The sequence below is a fragment of the Semicossyphus pulcher genome, unplaced genomic scaffold (genome assembly GCF_022749685.1).
Source record: "Semicossyphus pulcher isolate SPU_LCO1_2020_fin unplaced genomic scaffold, fSemPul1.0.p SCAF_4, whole genome shotgun sequence".
Lineage (NCBI taxonomy): Eukaryota > Metazoa > Chordata > Actinopteri > Labriformes > Labridae > Semicossyphus > Semicossyphus pulcher.
Genome location: NW_027211715.1, coordinates 817278 through 836481, shown reverse-complemented (window position 1 = coordinate 836481; position 19204 = coordinate 817278). Strand labels below are relative to the sequence as shown.

The 19204-nt window shown below is 47.1% G+C and overlaps 1 protein-coding gene across 1 annotated transcript; it reads right to left on the bottom strand.

Moving 5' to 3' along the window:
- Positions 1–9354: 9354 nt before the first annotated feature.
- oma1 (OMA1 zinc metallopeptidase) lies at positions 9355–18943 on the bottom strand. Its single transcript, XM_069680368.1, has 8 exons — positions 18208–18943; positions 16798–17026; positions 16513–16686; positions 16101–16208; positions 13750–13878; positions 13511–13585; positions 12394–12543; positions 9355–10381 (listed from the first exon to the last, which is right to left on the bottom strand). The coding sequence occupies exons 1-8, from the start codon at positions 18546–18548 to the stop codon at positions 10130–10132; spliced, it is 1458 nt and encodes a 485-aa protein (XP_069536469.1). The 5' UTR covers positions 18549–18943; the 3' UTR covers positions 9355–10129.
- Positions 18944–19204: the final 261 nt, after the last annotated feature.

The following is a 19204-nucleotide window of genomic DNA, read 5'->3' as shown; positions in this document are numbered from 1 at the left end:
CTCACCATACCTGACCTGTTAGCTCGTTGACTGTTGGTCATACACTGACTTATTTGCGGCTGCCTGTGCAGGGAGTCAGAGAGGACAGCAGGCCGTAGTGACGAGACGAGCAGCACGTTCTGTGTTTAACAGTCTTTCTGTCTTTAGTCTGATAAATGAACTCCGGTCAGCTAACACGACGTACAGTCTCATTCTGTAGGAAACATGGTCAAATAGCTCGACAGCTAATGAATTAGCCACGGGCACAGACTGTATTACTTTGATAACTTTGCGCTTTAGCTCCACCCTCTAGTCCAAATATGGTCACCTCTGGTTCCAGAAACAAACATGAAAGTGCCGGCTTCAAAAAGGCAGTCGGCAAACCGACCCAAAATGTGTGACGTCACCACGGCTACGTGCAATGTTTGTACAGTCTAAAGTTGCCACAGTGTGCAGCCCGGTCCCTGAGTGTAATGAACGGGCTGGTGCAGGCTGATGTGGTGGTGTGTAACAGCAGCCCGTCCCACAGAGAGCAGAGGGAGTACTGAACCACCTGCTTATCGACCTGCTACAGATAAGGCTTGCTGGAGCTAAACATCCGACTCCAGGGGGAGTGTTGGTTAGAGCTGCCTTTATAGCTTCCTCAGACCCCTGGGGTTGCAGATCGAAGACCACAGTGTGTGTGTGTGTGTGTGTGTGTGTGTGTGTGTGTGTGTGTGTGTGTGCGCGTGTGTGTGTGTGTGTGTGTGTGTGTGTGCGCGTGTGTGTGTGTGTGTGTGTGTGTGTGTGTGTGTGTGTGTGTGTGATGACATTTAATAACTTAACTAAAAACATACTCACATATATTTCCCTTCATGTTTTCCACCTTCTCTCTCTCTCTCTCCCTCTCTAAGTATTACCCATCATCAGCGCTTTGTCCTTCAAACCACAGCAGGCAGGAAGCATAATGGAAACCATGGCAACGAGACAACGAACAGACAGCGCTGCCTAAGCCGAGTGAGGATGGAGGGATGGATAGATGGATGGAGGGGTAGACGGGGGTTTTCTGAGAGGACGACTGAAGGGGAGGTGAACTGAGAAGATATGTGGGAGAACAAAAATAAGATTTCTACACTCATTTTCAACACCCTCCCCCCTCAGCATACACACATGACTGAACACCCCCCACACACACACACACACACACACACATACACACACACACACACACACACACACACTCTGCAGCACACTGAACTTAATTTTCTTGGCAGATCTGCAGGACTTTGAGGCATAATGTGAGCCGCTGCTTTGCTTCACTGAGGGCTCTGTGGGTTTTCTTTACAATTTCCAAGTCTCAGCTATCAAAGTTACTCATTAAACATGTACGACGCACAGAATTCAGCTGGATTCACACCAACACAAGCGTGCACTTATTCCCAGTCACTACGGTTTTGGCTCTGGGTCTGTTTCCTGAACCTTCGCTAACAGCGTGTAGTGGCTGGCATGAAAGTTTCCTCAGATGTTCTGCTGCTCTCCCCCGGCTGTAAGACGGAATTATAATGTCACATTTAAAACAAACGTCACAGAAACAAACGTACAAGGATTCATGTGAATTATTCTAATTTATTCCTGGCTTAATCCCTCATAATATCCCTGGTAAGTAGCTGTAAGCAGGCAGACACACACTCACAACCTGTCTACACGCACATACATTAATGAGTAGAGTTAGTCCCCTGAGCAACAACAACCAGGAATATTCAGAGCATCGTCTGCTAACTTTAGCAGAATACAACATCAGTGGTAGCTTAAACCTAATCAAATATACCTGGCAGCATTCACTCTTCAGTCATGAACCAACAGAGAAGGAGCATCACATGCTGGTTAGAGTCAGTGGTTAGAGCTGCTAAGGAAACAGTGCTTTCACGGGCCGTTGAGAGGCTCTGATGTGACTTTGAAACGCTGGGTATAAAAAAGTTAAATTAAGATTAACATCAGCTTCAGGTGTTCTTCTAAAGTACAAACTACAGTGCTTGTTGAGTAGTTTGAAATGTCCAACCAGGTCGGTGGCAGTTTGAAGACTCTCTGCTGCGTACGTATGTAACACAGCGCTGCACGGAAGCTCAGAGACTGAAGAAGAAGGTGCGTTGGTCTAAACTTTGTTTTCCCCAGTAAAACATGTAAGGTAATACTGGTCAGGTAGGCAGGAGCTGTTGTTGTTGCTGTTGGGTTGATTACAGTTGCACTACTGCGTTCTCTGCAGAGGTTTGAGTGTGCCTGCAGGACGGCCTGCCAGGAGCAGCAGGCAGGTAGGGTCTGCTCCTCCTGATGTTCAGTCTATTTCATGTTGATTTTGTCTCATGATAAAAGCTGTTATGGTTCCATTGTCATAATTTAAAGCTTTTTTTGTCGACTGCTGGAGGAATATCTGCTGCAGTGCTGCAGCTCGTAGGGGTCCTGTTAAACTAAATGAAGTGTTTCATCAGCAGGAAGCCATGTCCCAACCTACAGGTAGAAAAGCTCAAAGCGTCATCTATGATTCATTTGCTGATTAAATCTGCATCTTGTCGTATCTCTGTGTTCGCTGTTCAATCCTTTGATTATGGAAAACATAAAAGAAAACAAAAGTTCAGCTAAAGAAAATGTTAAAAATACTTTTGTTCAGATTTTACTCAGATTTTTCTCGTACATTTAAAATACATCGTCCCACCTCAGTGCACGTGATGCACAAAAGGATATAATCTGCCTCATGGTTTCATTTGATTTAAAATCATGTCATTATTTACAGTTTTATGAAAGAGCAACATTTAAGACTGAACAGATTGAATGTTGAAGCTGACAGTCTGTATTTGAAAGGTTATACTGGCTGCGTGGCTGCAGGAGCACAATACTGCCTCACAGAGTGTCAGCAGAACATTTTATTGGCAGGATTTTCTCTGCTTGCAAGGATGAAGTCTTATTTTACTGTGTGTTCTGTATGTATTGTGTAATATTCATGCATGAAAGGGTTACACCTGTTATAAAGAGGTATGTATTTATCAGTGAGAGGCAACATGTGTTTCAACATATATTCCCATCCCTTGATGCCGTCATGTCTCTGTCTAACTGACTTCTGTTTCCTGCTGTTCATTTAAAAAGAAGCTCGTTCACCACCTCCTCTCTCTGACTCTGCCGTGTGACTCGATGTGTGAACGCTGTCACAGCCGCAGAGGAAGACTGATTTAAACCATTTCATCTCATTTCCACATCCTCTGCTCTCCCTGCGCGCCTAAACCTCCCTTTCCTCGTTCCCTTCATTAGATTGCACCCTCTCCGTGTTGAAAGAAAGCTGGTTATTCAAATTTAAATCAACAGTGACAGAGAGGCAGATGTAAGAGGAGAGGGAGGGTGGAGAGAGCTCCACAGCTTGTACCTGACGTTGTTAGTATTAATGTGATTCCACTGCGAGCGCTGCGATCGATGCAGGCAGATGAGGGACTGTGTTAACATCCTAATCTCTAATAGCATCAGAGCAGACTATAAAAACCTCCACCAGTTCAACCATGAACACACACACACACACACACACACACACACACACGAGCACAGATCCAGATGATAAGACTGAGGACGCGAGCAGCCATGAACACACACACACACACACACACACACACACACACACACACGAGCACAGATCCAGATGATAAGACTGAGGACGCGAGCAGCCATTAGAGGAAGACTTGCTCTGTGTGTTGAAAGAGAATCGCAGATAGCCTCGATGACCCAGGCTGTCCCCTTACACAACAGAAAGCACACACCAAACCCCATGTAAAAAACGCCTCATTTAAAATTGGAGCTCAATTTCCATTCAAGCTTGTGTTAAGCTTAGCTGTGCTGATTGAAACATGACTCTGTGAGCTAGCACGGTGTGTTCTGTGTGACTAATACAGACGTTAGCTCTCATATTAAAGCTGCACATTGACAGAAAAGAAGCACTATGTTATCAGCCTGCCTTCCTCAGCTTCACAGTTTTACCCTGTTTGCTAAAAATAATCTTTTGATGTCAGGTTTGTTCAGTCTGGGAACATCTTCTCCGTGCACAGGAAGTGACAAATTGAAAACTTAGGAGCAAAAATACAAACTTGCTCCTCGACAGCAGAAAGAAAAGAACCGAACAGTAACAGAGGAACCATCTCCATCGTTCTGGTCCCAGGCATGTTCAGATGGGTCAAAGAGTTTTATTGTTAAAAGCCAATTCGAGTATTTTTGAACCGTGGCCCTATTTTTAATGATCAATAAAATGTGTTGTGATGGCTTCAGCTGGCAGACATGGAACAGGCTGTAGTGTAATCCTTGGGGGTAAATGCGCCTGATGAAAGCAGATCAACTAAAAGTGGATGAAAGCAGATCAACTAAAAGTGCTTGTTTTCCTCTGACAGCTACAAATTAAAGAGTGAGATGCTTCTAAACCAAAAACAGCCTTCACATCGCTCTCCTCAAAGCAACCAAACCCAATTGACAAAACCAGTAACTTTATCTTGCATTAAGAAGCAGTTGCCGCTCTACCGCTGCCTCCATCATCTACTCTCTTTGTCTTATTTTGTGACTATGATGTTTTAAATGATAAGTTCCGATCAAACACAAAATGTACAACACACAATAACATAACAGACTGGAGCAGTGATAGACAAGAGGAGTACAAGCTAAAATCCCTGTTTTTGTGAATGGAGTCTGGTGTGTTTGCAGAGAGCGATGTAACGTCTGTGTGTGGTTAAAACAATCATCTTCCTCTGTAACAAAAAGGTCTATCTCTGTAGGGATCCTTTCTGTCATGTTGTCACACACTTAGAATAACAATCTGAGCCTGTCAGTGGAAACAACAAGAACTTTTAGTGGACGACCTTTGACCCATCAAGGATTATGTTGCAGCCATTACAGCCTGTTTCACTGCTGCGGGATGAACACATCTACTGGAGACATTTAAAAACGGTTCAAACCTAGTAATCATTTACACACCCAAACATGTTAAATAGGGCCCCCTTAGGACTAGACTAAGGCACAAGGAGTCCTAGGACTAAGGCTACCACCAGGCTAACACTTTTTGCTAACCAGAGCTCGAGGACAGCAACAACAGAATGAGCAGTCTTCATATTTTTCGGGCCTCGTTGTTTCAAAACTTGAATCTAATCTTTGATCTAATAGTGAGTCATTAGTAATCCTCTGGAGTCTGTCTGTCTCACACTGCAGACAGACCTCATGTGTGTGAGACAGCATCTTTAATTACCCAGGTAACACAGCCAGATGCTCCATCACTCTGGCAATGGCAGTGATTAAAAGCAGTAAAATATTCATTTCAATCAGACACCCACATGCCACATGTATAATTAATGCACAGCGGAAGGACACAGAAACTTTTACCACACTCACACACACACACACACACACACACACACACACACACACACACACCTACATCACCGTGTTCCCTCAGCCAGCTGCTGTGTGTGTGTGTGTGTGTGTGTGTGTGTGTGTGTGTGTGTGTGTGTGTGTGTGTGTGTGTCTGGGCGGATCCAAGAAACAGAGCTGTGCATGAGCCACTCTGAGCAGCTCTCCACAGGGAGGTCAGAGGTCAGGCAGACTGCATTCTGGGACATCCTGGAGCCACCTACACAGCAGATGTGTCGTTTGCTCTCTCGCTGCCCCGACTCTCTCTGGGAGTGATTTTGTTGGAGAAACAGAAACTCGCTGTGCTGTGGGTGTTCTTCTACTTCTCCGCGCTGCTCGTCAATACCTTGAAATACCTGCCAGCAGTTTGTCGGAGGTCTCAGAAGCAGCCTGACGTCTCTGGTGGGCGGAGGAAGAAAACACAAGCAGAAAACAATGTGAGACTAGAGGTGAATTTACAGACAGAAAGCAGACGTCTGATTGTGACTCAGTGTGGAGGAGATCTTACCCGCCCGAGGCTGCACATGTAAACACACAGACGCTACATGGAAACAGGACGACTTCCCCGTGCAGCTTCAGAGCCTGATTTAAATGTAAATAACACAGAGAGACGTCTCTTTCTCACCTGAATCTGTCTCTTCCTCTCTCCTGTCAATCCCCACGGCTCCACTTTGTCTGTTTTCTATTTCTGTCCCCTCTCTCCTCCTGACTGCTGCCTCTTTGTTTCCCCTGATTAAGCTCTCTGTCGCCGTATTGTTTAGACTCCAGCAGCAGGCTACAATTACTCAGCGCAGTGTGTGTGTATTGTATCACGCTCATTACAATTACCTCTGGGTGTGAATGTGTCATCTGTTGCCTGCTCATGTTCCAATTCCTGTCGGAGTGATGAGGGAGCTGCATCCAGATGCTTCAGTGTGAACGACAGGAAACAGGAAGTCCCTGTTAGGCTGAAGAAGAGCTGAGGCTCCAGACAGAAAGGCCAGGTGGGTGCAGGTTATAGGATTTGGTTGAATTCATTGGTTGTTCAGTACTTAAGTTAATCAGCCAATCATGGTGCTGCAGTCACACTTTACACCTGTCCTCCTCTCTGCTGTCAGTTTGTCAGTTCAGCATGATCGCTGCCACCCTCCTCCTCCACCCCGTCACCTCCGATCCGTTCTTCAGAAGTCCACTCCTCATCCTGCATCCCTCCGTCACCACCACCAGACTCCATCGGGGGGGATCCTCTCCTGCTCTCGGCCTCACTGCCTCCTTTGAATACTTGACATGGGGATTAATCAGCAAAGACTTCTCACATTGTCATTCTGTTCTAAACTGTGAAATACATCATGGTTTCCACATAATGAAGTGTCTCCTGACTGAAACGTTTCATGTACTCTTGTGCTGTTTTCCGCTCCTTACACGTGCTGGTTGCTCTCGCTCTTTCTGTCCAAAGCTAATCACCTACATTGTGATATTTAGTCTCATTTAGAGCACAGGTTAAGTTTTTATCAGGATCAAAGTGATCCAATCAAATGTTGCTCTGAAAAAACGGCAGAAAGGAAGTCTGGATCTTTCAACTCCAGGTGAAACTTCTAGAAGAACACTGAGGCCCTGCAGCAGAACGCTGGGAGGTCCAGGCTCAGAGAGGAGCTCCTGCGGACATCACAGCACTGATTTAAAGAAGCAGGAAGTTGTAACAGTTGGCAGAGTTACAGAAGCACAGCAGTGACTGAGGGGAATACCAGCAGCTTTCATTTGATTACGAGCCACTCGCTGTAATCTCGTGTGAGATTTCCAAACGTTACGTCTGTGTGATCAGCTGAGAGAGGCCGGAGAGGAGTTTCCCCTCGAGGCCGGGCATCAAGACGTCTGCCACTGTCCCCCCCTTGCACTAATACACCAAAGACCTCGTTCCCTTGGTCTCTCGTCTTTGTACAGGTCTGTATAAACCCCGTCTCTCTCATTCTAACAGACACAGACTCTGATACAGACGCACTCTGTGAGCTGTAAAACTTCCTGGAAACACATCGAGCTCAATGTGGGTCAGTCTCAACCTCAGGCCAGACTGGGTCGAAGATAACGTACAGGACAGAAAATGGAGGGAAGTCCACTCAACAGACCGAACATATAGAAGGATGTGGTCACAGAAACTAACTGGAATGAGGCGGTGGATGTCTGACTGCGTGCAAAGAAGGTTTAGAGCTGGAGAGAGGAATAACTCACTCAGAGGACGAACCTGGAAGGATAATCTGACGTGCTCAAAAGAAATGTTAAACTGAACTGAACATTAAACTGTCGATGACATCTGATGTGCAGAACAGAAGTTTTCACTCTCTGACAGACTGAGGGACAAATTTAATCCACTTTTTTATTTCATCCCACATAAAAACATAAACAGGAGACAGTGTTGGCAGACGAATGCTACTCTGGTCATGTACAACAATACAAACATTCTGGATTATTCTGGAGATTTAATACAACAAGATTCTCAGAGACACGCGGACTCCTTATATCGATACTCAGCGACACAATTCAAAGACAGGAAATCATCACACTCACATCTAAAGGAAAGAGGAAAAACTCCATGGACAACAGACTTATTATCTAATGAGCAGTCTCTGGACCCACCGGCTTTAGTCTGACAACGTAATATCCTGTGGAAGCAACGGCGAACATGTCGGGCAATACAGTTCATCCAGCGTTCAGCGATAAACGACTTACAGCGCAGACGTCCTCCTCCGTGCGCTGCATTGTTTACAGTCCAGTCAGCAGCTCGAGAAGCGACCGTGTGTTCAGATCAAAGGTAAATTCTCCCTCCAGATGTGTCTGCTAAATAAACGCTGTCATCTCTCGGTTCGTCCCATCCCCCGGAGGAGCGCCCGTTCATCTGTCTGTGCTGAGTCTCAGTCTCACTGTAAACAGGAAGTTACACAGAGGCTGCACTCTGGCTTACTGCAGCGGGATGAAGCCCAAACAGAAACAGATTCTCTTGTGATCGACTTTAATTAACGGCTCTTCAGTTTGCTGAAAGAACAACATCATGATGCAGATTAGGAACAACATGAAGCTTTGTCAGGTCTGTCCTCAGGAGGAGAAGAACACTACTGTAACATGAGACGGAGGGCGGAGCCATCATTTATGATGCATTCGAGGGAGTCAGGAAGTCTGAGTGCTGATTGGCTTTTGTGACACAGCGTCAAACAGATTTGTCTCAAGTTGAACTTTTGATCTAGAACAGACTGTTAGCTGTTAGCTGTTAGCATGCAGAGTCTGTTTATAGAGATTAATAAGAAGCTGTATCTTCATCAGATGAGCTGACATGTCATCATCATGTCACATCAGTCACGTGCCGCCTGCTTGTGATCTCCACACAGACTGTTTCCTGCATACACCGCAGCCTGCTGATACGTGATTGGTCAGTACTACTCGATTACAGAAGTACCATAAACTGAAACCAGAACACAATCTGGTCGCGGGCCGACAGATTCTACATTTAAGTAGAATCTGAAAATAGAGACGATCTAATGAGTAAAGCAGGGACTCGTCATGAACACCGCTGAGACAGTGCGAGAAGAAACGGTACAGCCCCCCCCGCCCTTTAAATGTATACATTTGTTTTTTCATCACTTCCTGTGGCTGTGGATTTTGTTCAGTGTATTAGCAACTAAAACATAACGAACTTAAAGGTGTAAACGCCCGTGTGAAGAGCGCCGACTGACTGTGAGCTGCCACATAAAACGATCGTTCAGATGAAAACACAGTAGTACCTTTTGATTTCACAGTTACAGCACACACACACACACACACACACACACACACACACACACACACACACACACACACACACACACACACACACACACACACACACACACACACACACACACACACACACACACACACACACATCCTGTGAATCACTTTCCTCAGCTCGACGGATGTTTGTCATTCCTGAGCAAAAGTCTGTTTTAAAACCTGCAAACAACCCGGCATGAATTTACACCATTAAGTCCCTGAGACTGCAGGAGGAGTGCTGCGTGTGTGTGTGTGTGTGTGTGTGTGTGTGTGTGTGTGTGTGTGTGTGTGTGTGTGTGTGTGTGTGTGCGTGCGTGCGTGTGGCATGAGAATGCAGCAGTCACAATGAGGATGTAGTCGTCCTCTGCCTCCGACATGCACACACAAAGTGCTTCCTCTGGTCTGCTGCTGTGTTCATGTATAATGCACATATTAATCTCTCGTGTGGAAGCTTTAAGGTTCGTTGGGCTCCTCCCCGTTACAGGATGTCTCATTAACGTTCCGTCTTTGTCGTCACGAAGCTCCGAGACGCTCTCACACGATGAAGCTGTGCAGGGAGAGGTGGGCGGGGCCTCCATGTCTTCATCTGCGCTGACTTTAACATCAGTTTAAGACACTTTCTGCTCACCACAGTGCTGAGACTAACTACGTGTAGAGCTGCAACTGACAGTCACTAAACCAATGAGTTGATTGATAGAAAATTAACTGTTGTCTGATTTAAAGCTTGTGAAATCGAAGGATCTGCAGTTTGTCTTTGTGGCGTTTGGACTGTTGGTTGGAAGAAGAAACTTTCAGACTTCACTTTGAGCTCCGCTGAGCTGATGTCCAAAAGAAGTTTGACATTTTATGGATTAAAAAACAATCGATTAATCGTGAAGTGATTGGCAGGATAATCGATAATGAAATCGTTTCAGTTGCAGCCCGACCCTGTGCGAGTGCTTGGATATTTAAAAGACAATGAAAAGCATCTTTAAGCAGGAGCAGCGAACTCGGAGTCTTTACTGTCCTGTCGCTCCTCAGAGGAAGGAGGGGGGGGGGCAGTTTGTGCGAGCAGAGCTGCAGACAGTCCAGAGGGGAGAGGTGCTGCCCCCCTGTGGGGCAGGGGGGGTTTCTGCTGGCCCTTTGCGTCTTCCAGCAGCACACGGACACTTCTAGAGAAGACGGCTCGAGGGTCAGTCACAGGAAGAGCCGGGCAGCTGCAGCTCTCCCTCAGCTCCAGAGCCTGGACACAGACAGGGAGGAGAGCAGACACTCGTTAACACACTGATCAGTGCATGAACAGCACGTTACAGGACTGATGGACAACAGCTGAGATACATGTCTGTGTGACTTTGTGATGAGGAGAGGAGAGACTTCATCACAAAGCAGCTGTGAAGGGAAACGAATTCTACAGGAAGGAAGCAGACGGAGCCGAGACAAACAAAGACACAGAGAGAAACATCAGGACAGTCTGCGGCCGAGCTGCACGAGCAGATCTGTGAGGCTGTGGACACTTCCTACTCTGCACGTGCAAGACCTCCAGACTCAGGAAATGTCTGACGGGAACGTCATTAGGTATTTGGTCATGAACCAAAGTATTGGACACATTCTGACCTGATGGTGGCGCTAGAGGAGAGGTCAGAGGGTCACATAAGTCTGAGGGCTTCATTGTCTGGAGAACATCAACACCTGTATAAGATTTCATGTCGGTCTGTGCAGCAGTTGTTGAGATATCTGAGTCTGCAGCTCCACTTTAAATATTTAAATCATCCCTTACAGGTTGTGTGAGCAGCTCTCAGTCTGTCTGTCTCACACACACACACACACACACACACACACACACACACACACACACACACACACACACACACACACACACACACACACACACACACACACACCGAACTCATTAATCTCTCACTTAGAATCACCTACAAGACTCTGAGCACACACATGCACTTGGCTTCCCACTCAACAGGCTCCCTCTCATGCTAGCAGTGGACTTAATGCGCTTTGCTTAAGGATGATGAGCGCACTCGTGGAGGCGGAGTGCCCTCACAAGAGTCGGGTTAAGTAGCTCGATGCTGTCACCCCGCGCAAGGTTAAAAACATCACATTATGCATCACTCTCAGCACACTGAGCGCCGCTGTGAGCTGCCTCGTATGTGCTGCTGCAGCTGCTGGTGTGAGAGTCTTCTCTGCACACGCACACACACGCGCGCACACGCACACGTGCACACACACACGCACACACACACACACACACACACTGCAGACAGGTTAATCCCCAAAACAACTGTCTTCATCACTTCACTGCCTGTGGCTGCAGCTCGGCCTCCACGACCACGACTGGAGGTCGATTTACCACACAGGGGTATGATCTGATAAACAGACATACAACACACACACACACACACACACACACACACACACTCAATGACACCTGATGGACAATTAGTGGTTTACCCATCTGTTCGTCTTTCCTGCTCGAAGCGTCTGACTGTGTACCAACAATCTAACTCAAGGTTAAACTGGCTGTTGCCTCATACACTGTGCTGTCTCTCTACCTGTCTCTGTCTCTGCCACACACACACACACACACACACACACACGCGCATGTGAGACAGTAACTGTGGATGCAGTGTTCCAGTTTTGGGTCCTATTTTTACATATTGGCTCTAAATGACTCACAGGTACACAAAGATGTGTTCATCCTGCAGCAGTGAAACAGGCTGTAATGGCTGCAACATAATCCTTGATGGGTCAAAGGTCGTCCACTAAAAGTTCTTGTTGTTTCCACTGACAGGCTCAGATTGTTCTTCTAAGTGTGTGACAACATGACAGAAAGGATCCCTACAGAGATAGACCTTTTTGTTACAGAGGAAGATGATTGTTTTAACCACACACAGACGTTACATCGCTTTCTGCACACACACCATCCTTCAGTCTCCACTCCCCTTGGTCAACATGTTGTTCCTGTATCCCTAAAAGCTTGATTCTTCCTTCTCCTCTTCCTCTCTGTCCTCCTCCCCAGACGTGTGCAGGAAGATCATCTCCCCAGACGGTTCATTACTTCCATGAAGAGTTCTTCCAACCGCTGCTGGAGCTGCAGTCGTTCAGCTGAACAGCAGGCAGGTGTAGGACTGTGTCCTCACACAGGGATCACAGAGGCTTTAATGTGTTTACCTCTATAACTGAGACATAATGATGACTGTGTGTGTGTGTGTGTGTGTGTGTGTGTGTGTGTGTGTCTACCTGTGGTATGAGGCGGTCCATCTGAGTGAACCTGTTCCTGTGTGAGGGGTGTGTGGACAGCCACTCAGGTAGGGCGGGCTCTCCTGTCAGCTGGTCTCTGATTTCCATTTGCTGCCAGAACACAGGACCTGCTCGCACATCTGCACACGCCTGGACGGACACACACACACACACACACACACACACACACACACACACACACAGAGTCAGAGTCAGAAGCACAGCAACAGCGGCATCCCTCTGTCCTGTGCTGAGATACCCATCTGGGCTGACTTTAGTTTGACAATAGTGCCCCCTGGTGTCCTGCAGGCAGATTACAGGGTTTACCTACATTACCACCATAAATCTTTCATATTGTCTTGTTATGTTAAAGTGCTGCCGTCCCACAGAGTTGGGGAACTCGCAGAGAGATGGGCTGAAACAAAATGCAGGAGCCTCAGCATCTCTCTTATCTGTTGCATCTGTTGCATCCTAAGATCACTGAAAGAGTCACGCAGGCCTTCCTTATCGCACCATTCAGATCTTTGACTTAACTGGCATTGTCAGCGTGCAGGTCGCTCGCTCGCGCGCAGGTCGCTCGCTCGCGCGCAGGTCGCTCGCTCGCGCGCAGGTCGCTCACTCGCGTGAAGGTTGCTCGGGGGGGGGTCTGTCTATAAAGGCCATTGACAGGCTCTTACTGACCGTCTACATCGTGTGAGACAGACTGACAGTCGAAAAGCATCTCTACAGTATCTTCCTGAGTAAGGCAGACCTACTGATCCCCAGATTCATTTGGGCACAAGGCATGCTGGGTAAACTGCCCTCATACTTGTGTAATCTTCTGACCCAGACCTCCGGTCTTTCAGCTCCCCTCCACCAGCTGGTGTCCTCAGCAGGTACCGAGGGTTAGCCCTGAGCTGGGAGACGTAACAAGCTCAGGGCTAACCTGCAGAGTATTCTTCATCTTCATTATCGAGTTAAAGAAAATGAACCTGTTAAAAACATGTAGCTGTGAGATGCAGTCTGTGTTTGAGCTGGTATCTGCCTTGTGTCTGTGATGTCTGTGTTATCTGTGTTGTAGTTAGTCTGCTGCTATGACCAGGTTTCAATCAAAGGTACTTCCTGGTTTAATAAATACCTTAGCAGCTAACTGCAGTCCCACGTGATCGGCCTCAGCTTCCAGCTTCCTGCTGAACGGACGACTGAACATCAACTGAGGGGGACAAAGAGATGTTTCACTGCAGGCTGATCTGGGACTAACATCACAAACTGTACAGGTGTGTTGTCGTCTTGTCAGTGACCTTTGTGTGTTACAGTAAGTGTGATCATTTCTTTGATGCTGTATTTGTTGCAGTGACACTCTGTTCTGGGTCTCACCTGGGAGAGTTTGTCCTGGACCCACTGTCCCAGCAGGGCCAGGCTGTCCCGAGGACACACGGCCCAGATGGCTGTCAGCAGAATCAGGGACAGCAGGTCGACCACGTGGCACAGACTGGCCTGTTCTGCCTGCAGAGAGGGGAGCAGAGGGATGACAGGGGGGAAAGGTGGGAGAGAAGAAAGTAAAAGACAGGTAGATAATAGGAAAGGGAGAGAAATATGGAGGTAAAAAGTTTGTGGGAGGTGAACGAGTCAGCCGGAACGTATCGATCGCTCCCATCTATTCTGCAGGAACAGATTTAGAGGTTTTAACAGGCGGCCCAGCACAGCACACATCCAAACCATCGATGCTCATTCACTTCAACTAATTAAAATCTCCTTCAACCATTTCCTCCGAGGACGTTTAAAGTCTGCAAACACCGCCCGCTTCATTACACGCTTTTCAGAAGAAGAAGAAGAAGAAGAAGAGGAGGAAGAGGAGGAAGAAGAAGAAGAAGAAGAAGAAGAGGAAGAGGAGGAAGAGGAGGAAGAAGAAGAAGAAGAAGAAGAAGAAGAAGAAGAAGAGGAAGAGGAAGAGGAGGAAGAGGAGGAAGAGGAGGAAGGAGCGTCAGGGAGAAAACAGGTGAGTGGAGGATGAATGAACAGGTGGACTTTGGTCATCACAGCACACACAGGATCAGAGAGAGTCAGTACCATCGGCTGATGCAACAACACTGCAACTGAATACAGAGTGAGGCTGAGCACACACACACACACACACACACACACACACACACACACACACACACACACACACACACAGACAGACAGACAGACAGACAGACAGACACACACACACACACACAGGAGGTCAATAAACATATTTCACATCCTTGTGTGGGAGAGACCTGGAACACTTCCAGCTGTAACTTCTTCTGTGTGTCTGTGCGTGCGTGCGTGCGTGCGTGCGTGCGTGCGGAGCTTCTAAATGACTAACCTTTGTTCTTAAACATTATTTGCTCTCTGAGTGTTTCCAGTGACTTGTCCTGCCGCTCAGAGCGTCAGCAGCTCTCAGCAGCTCTCAGCAGCTGCTGACGCTCTGGAGCTGCAGCCCTTCACAGAGCTAACAGTGTTTTCTGCATCAGACTGCGTCGTGCGGTCTTTGTGCGGTCGGTCATTTGACATTTAACAGGCATCACTTCTCGTCTATAAGCTGCACTGTTGTTACTGGAACAAAATGTGGATTATTAATGAGCCTAAAGGTCATCACGGTGACCCTTCTGTTGAACATAAAGTGGTTTTGACGTGAAGTGCTGCAGTCAACAATATGATGCAATAGAGTCAGTCTACACCTGTAAAACAGGAGCACCAAATCTTTAGCCTGATGCTAAGGCTACACAGTTAGCCTCATGCTAACACCTGCCCTGTAAAAAATGTGAAAGATACGGAGTCAAAAGACGTCCTGTGAGAGTGCTCGGCCGGAGTCCTCCCTGTCTGAGAGTGTTGACCTCTGCTGTAGGAAGAAGAGAGAGCGAACATCTCTGTCAGCCGGTTGTGAGCAGTCAAAGTGATGAGGAGGTGAAACTGAGACAGCATGCACCCACTGACAGCAGCCCAAGGTGCTTTGACAGCAGAAGAAGAAGAAGCATCAAAGACACACAAAAGACTCCTTTGTGTTCAGCTGGACTAAAGAGAGCAGCAAGTTCATTTATTGTTTCCTTCACACTTATATTGTGACACACAGAGACAGACGACCTTTCACACTCACACCTGCGGGCACTTTAGAGTCACCAATGAACCTAACGAAATGTGTTTGGACTGCAGGAGGAAGTCGGAGCACCCGGAGGGAACCCACGCATGCACGGGGAGAACATGCAGACTAACACAGAAAGGCCCACTACGTCTGAGCCGGGAATCAAACCAGGAACCTTCTAGCTGTGAGGGGACAGCACTAACCACTGCACCACCGTGCAGCTCCAGCTTCATGCATGTGTTATCTAAATTAGTCCAGTTAGCATTCAGTGATGTTTTCCATCAGGAGTAACAAACAAACAAACAAACAAACAAACATCATCACACTGGACACAGACAAGTGAAGCTCAGTGGAGGGGCTGTTACAGTCACGTGACCGCGGTGGAGACGGTATAGCCTTACATTAGCTTAGGGAGTGCAGTAACCATTCTACAACCATTCAGGACAGTGATGTTTACTGGTGAAGGTTGTGCACAGAACGTGTGACATTAACTGTTCACCACAGAGGTTGGCTTTGTCGTAGCATCAGAGCGATGGTTACATAAACACTTCATCCCTGCAGCAGCTCACATGCTGCTTAACCATGCAGGGAAACAGTCTGCAGGAGGGTGTGTACTCACAGAGTGTCCCAGCAAAGCGTGAGCCATCTCATGTCCCAGAATGATGGTGAGCTGGTGAACATCCGTCATAGTGTCCAGCATCCCCGTGAACATGAACACCTTCCCGTTCTACGTCAAAGAAAACATACGATCCAAACATGAGCCATGAGCTGTACCTGCACTGTAACCACTGCACTGTGAGTCTGTGAGGTCCACCTGTGCAGAAAATCACTTTGAACTCATCTACTCGTGTTTTATGACCCGAGAAACAAATGCAACAGTGAAGCTTAAAGCTGCTGGACGGAGTTCATTTCAGTGTGTTTCATGACCCGCGATGAACTCCTCACAGGAGCTTCAAATGGACTTTAAGGAAGACGTGACTTTAAGCATGCTACAAAATGAGACGATGACATGAGAGGAATCTGTTACTGACGGGGAGGACGAAGGCGTTGATGGTGGGACTCTGCACCACGTGGACGCTCCAGGTGACATCAGACATCTCTGGGATGTCCTTGTTCCTCTGTGCCAGGTGCTGCACCACCCGCTCCACCACCTGGTGACGGGGGTCAGAGACTGGGACGAACAGCTCTGAAAACTCCTCCATGTACTGAAACACACACACAGACACACACACACACACACACACACACACACACGTAAGCATTAAAGAAGTTGTCTTGTTTAAAAAGCATCATCGTACGTTCTGTCCCTCTCTCACCGCCTCTGAGGTCAGAGCAGCCAGCTCCATGCACTTCTCTCTGCTGAACACCAGGAGGCGTGTCCGCCCCGTCAACGGGGACTCGTCCAGGTGGGTCAGGAGAAGAAGGACTGCTATCATCATGGTAAAACCTGCCCCCGCTGCCAGGTGCCATCGGCGCTGCCAGGCCCAGTCGTGCAAGAGCTGCCGGCGGTTTGCTGGTAGAGCCACCCACCACTTCCTGATACTCCTGCACACAAAGGGAGGGGGGGTCTGAGAGATGTGTTTCTGTTGCTTAGAGAGACTCAGAGAGCATTTCAATCACATTCTGCCTACAGAGGAGAAGGATGAACACAACAGAATCCTCTGAGGCTCCTTTAAGACGGAGAAAAAGTCGGAGCATTGAAATTTAGTTCCAAATTTAGTTCTTTGTCCAAGAAGAAGAAGAAGAAGGAGGAGGAGGAGGAGGAGGAGGAGGAGGAGGAGAAGGAGGAGAAGAAGAAGAAGAAGAAGAAGAAGAAGAAGGAGGAGGAGGAGGAGGAGGAGGAGGAGGAGGAGAAGGAGGAGGAGAAGAAGAAGAAGAAGAAGAAGAAGAAGAAGAAGAAGAAGAAGAAGAAGAAGAAGAAGAAGAAGGAGGAGGAGGAGGAGGAGGAGGAGGAGGAGGAAGAAATACTTCATCAATCTCAGAGGGGAAATTCAATCTTTTCACTCTGTGCTTACAAACGTGCTGCACACACAAAGGCCTGAAATACACACATGCACAGGACCCTGTGGACATGCATTAATGGAGAGATGTCAGAGTGAGGGGGCAGTGAGGGGGGACATGCCCCCCGAGCAGTGCCTGGTACGCACCAGCACTTGAACCGGCCACCCTCCGGTTCCAAAGTCAAGTCCCCCCCAGAGATGTCTAGAGACTGAGCTACCGTCGACTCCAGGATGAAACCAGATAAATCACTACGAGTGTCCCAGTCCCAGTGTGTGCCACTTTATTCATCAGTCACAGTCAGTCAGTTACTGACATCGTTTTTGAGCCAGGAGGATAGTGAGTGTAACAGGAAAGTCTGAGCATGCTCACATATTACACATATTACGGTAATGGAAGAGGATATATTTTTTAAGTTAATTAAAAACGAATTAATTATCAGAAACATTGCAACAGGTCATTGTAATATTTGCTAAAACAATATGAGAATGTGTTCATTATTTAATCAATCAATCATTAATGAATTCAGTACTAACTCATGTATAAATGGATGTGTTCATTTAGTATTACATCTTCGTTCCGGCATAACTGGTTTCACTTTGAAAAAAACATTGAATTAACAATAATTAAACATCATTAACTTGTGTTCAACAACAGGTGTGGTCTTGTTTTGTGACTGCTTTGATGGATCAGCACTGAGTCACCGTTTAGATACGTGTATCTCCTACCTGCCCAGGATTATAGCCATGAGCTTCTGCAGAGGTTTCAGCACGAGCCACAGCAGGGGCCCAGGCAGGGCCCTCACAGGGGCGGAGGTGTGGAAGTGGAGTCCACACCGGGTCAGCACAGAACCAGGATGCAGCAGTAAATTGGTTCTGGAACTGATCCGGAAACACATCGTCCTCCCATTACTACAGGGTGAAATAGGTTTAGCAGCTCTGAGGTGGACAGAGTCAATGGTTACGTTACAAGTGATACGAGGCTTCTTCAGGTGCAAGTTTCGTGTCAGGTATGCAGGACGGGCACAGAAGCGAGCACCCCTGAATAGATTGAAACACAGTAAAACCATTTTCCGTGCTGGTACTTGAACGCACCTCGTCCTGATTCACAGTTCAGACGGCAGCGACAAAAGCAGAGAGCTCATATTAGTGTAGAAATTACTCGCAGGACGTCGACGTTACTTCCTGTACTTGACCTGAATCAGTTCTCTTTACGTGGATATCAACGATAGTGAACACCGTTCTTAGCGCTCAATGTCAGTACAGCCAGTGGACGCCAGCTGATAGCTACAGTAACCTTGGCCACCGCTGACCGATAACAATAACCCGAGATGTTAACATCTGTCCCGGAACTTAGCTTCATAACAAATGAACACGCTGGGGTAAAAACATTTGGTTACTTTGCTCCACGAAACGACAGAACTTTAAACACCGGACTGAACGGAAACTTTGGTTGTTTTGGTAGTTTGACGTTCCTTCTACTAAAATGATCCGATAGGAAACCCTCGAGGCAGAAAGGTTCCGGGCGCATCGTTAGCATCCTGGTCGCATTAAGTTCCAAATCAAATAATTAATCAAGTTATTACAAAAATACGATAATACAAGTATAATAATAAAATACAATTCATAATAATCGATTGATGTGGAAGCTACAACGGGGACTACAAAGTTCTGACCTCGATATTCCATCGAACTATAAATATATATGTTGTCTTTATTTTAATAA

Bases quoted from the DNA above. Each gene is read 5' to 3' on its own strand.
- oma1 (XM_069680368.1), bottom strand. From the start codon at position 18,548: ATGGTTTTACTGTGTTTCAATCTATTCAGGGGTGCTCGCTTCTGTGCC. The intron at 16,209-16,512 runs GTCAGTAACAGA...TCTTTGACGTAG, and splicing joins TCAACGCCTTCGTCCTCCCC to AACGGGAAGGTGTTCATGTT. The intron at 10,382-12,393 runs GTAGACACACAC...GTCTGTGTCCAG, and splicing joins TGGACCGCCTCATACCACAG to GCTCTGGAGCTGAGGGAGAG.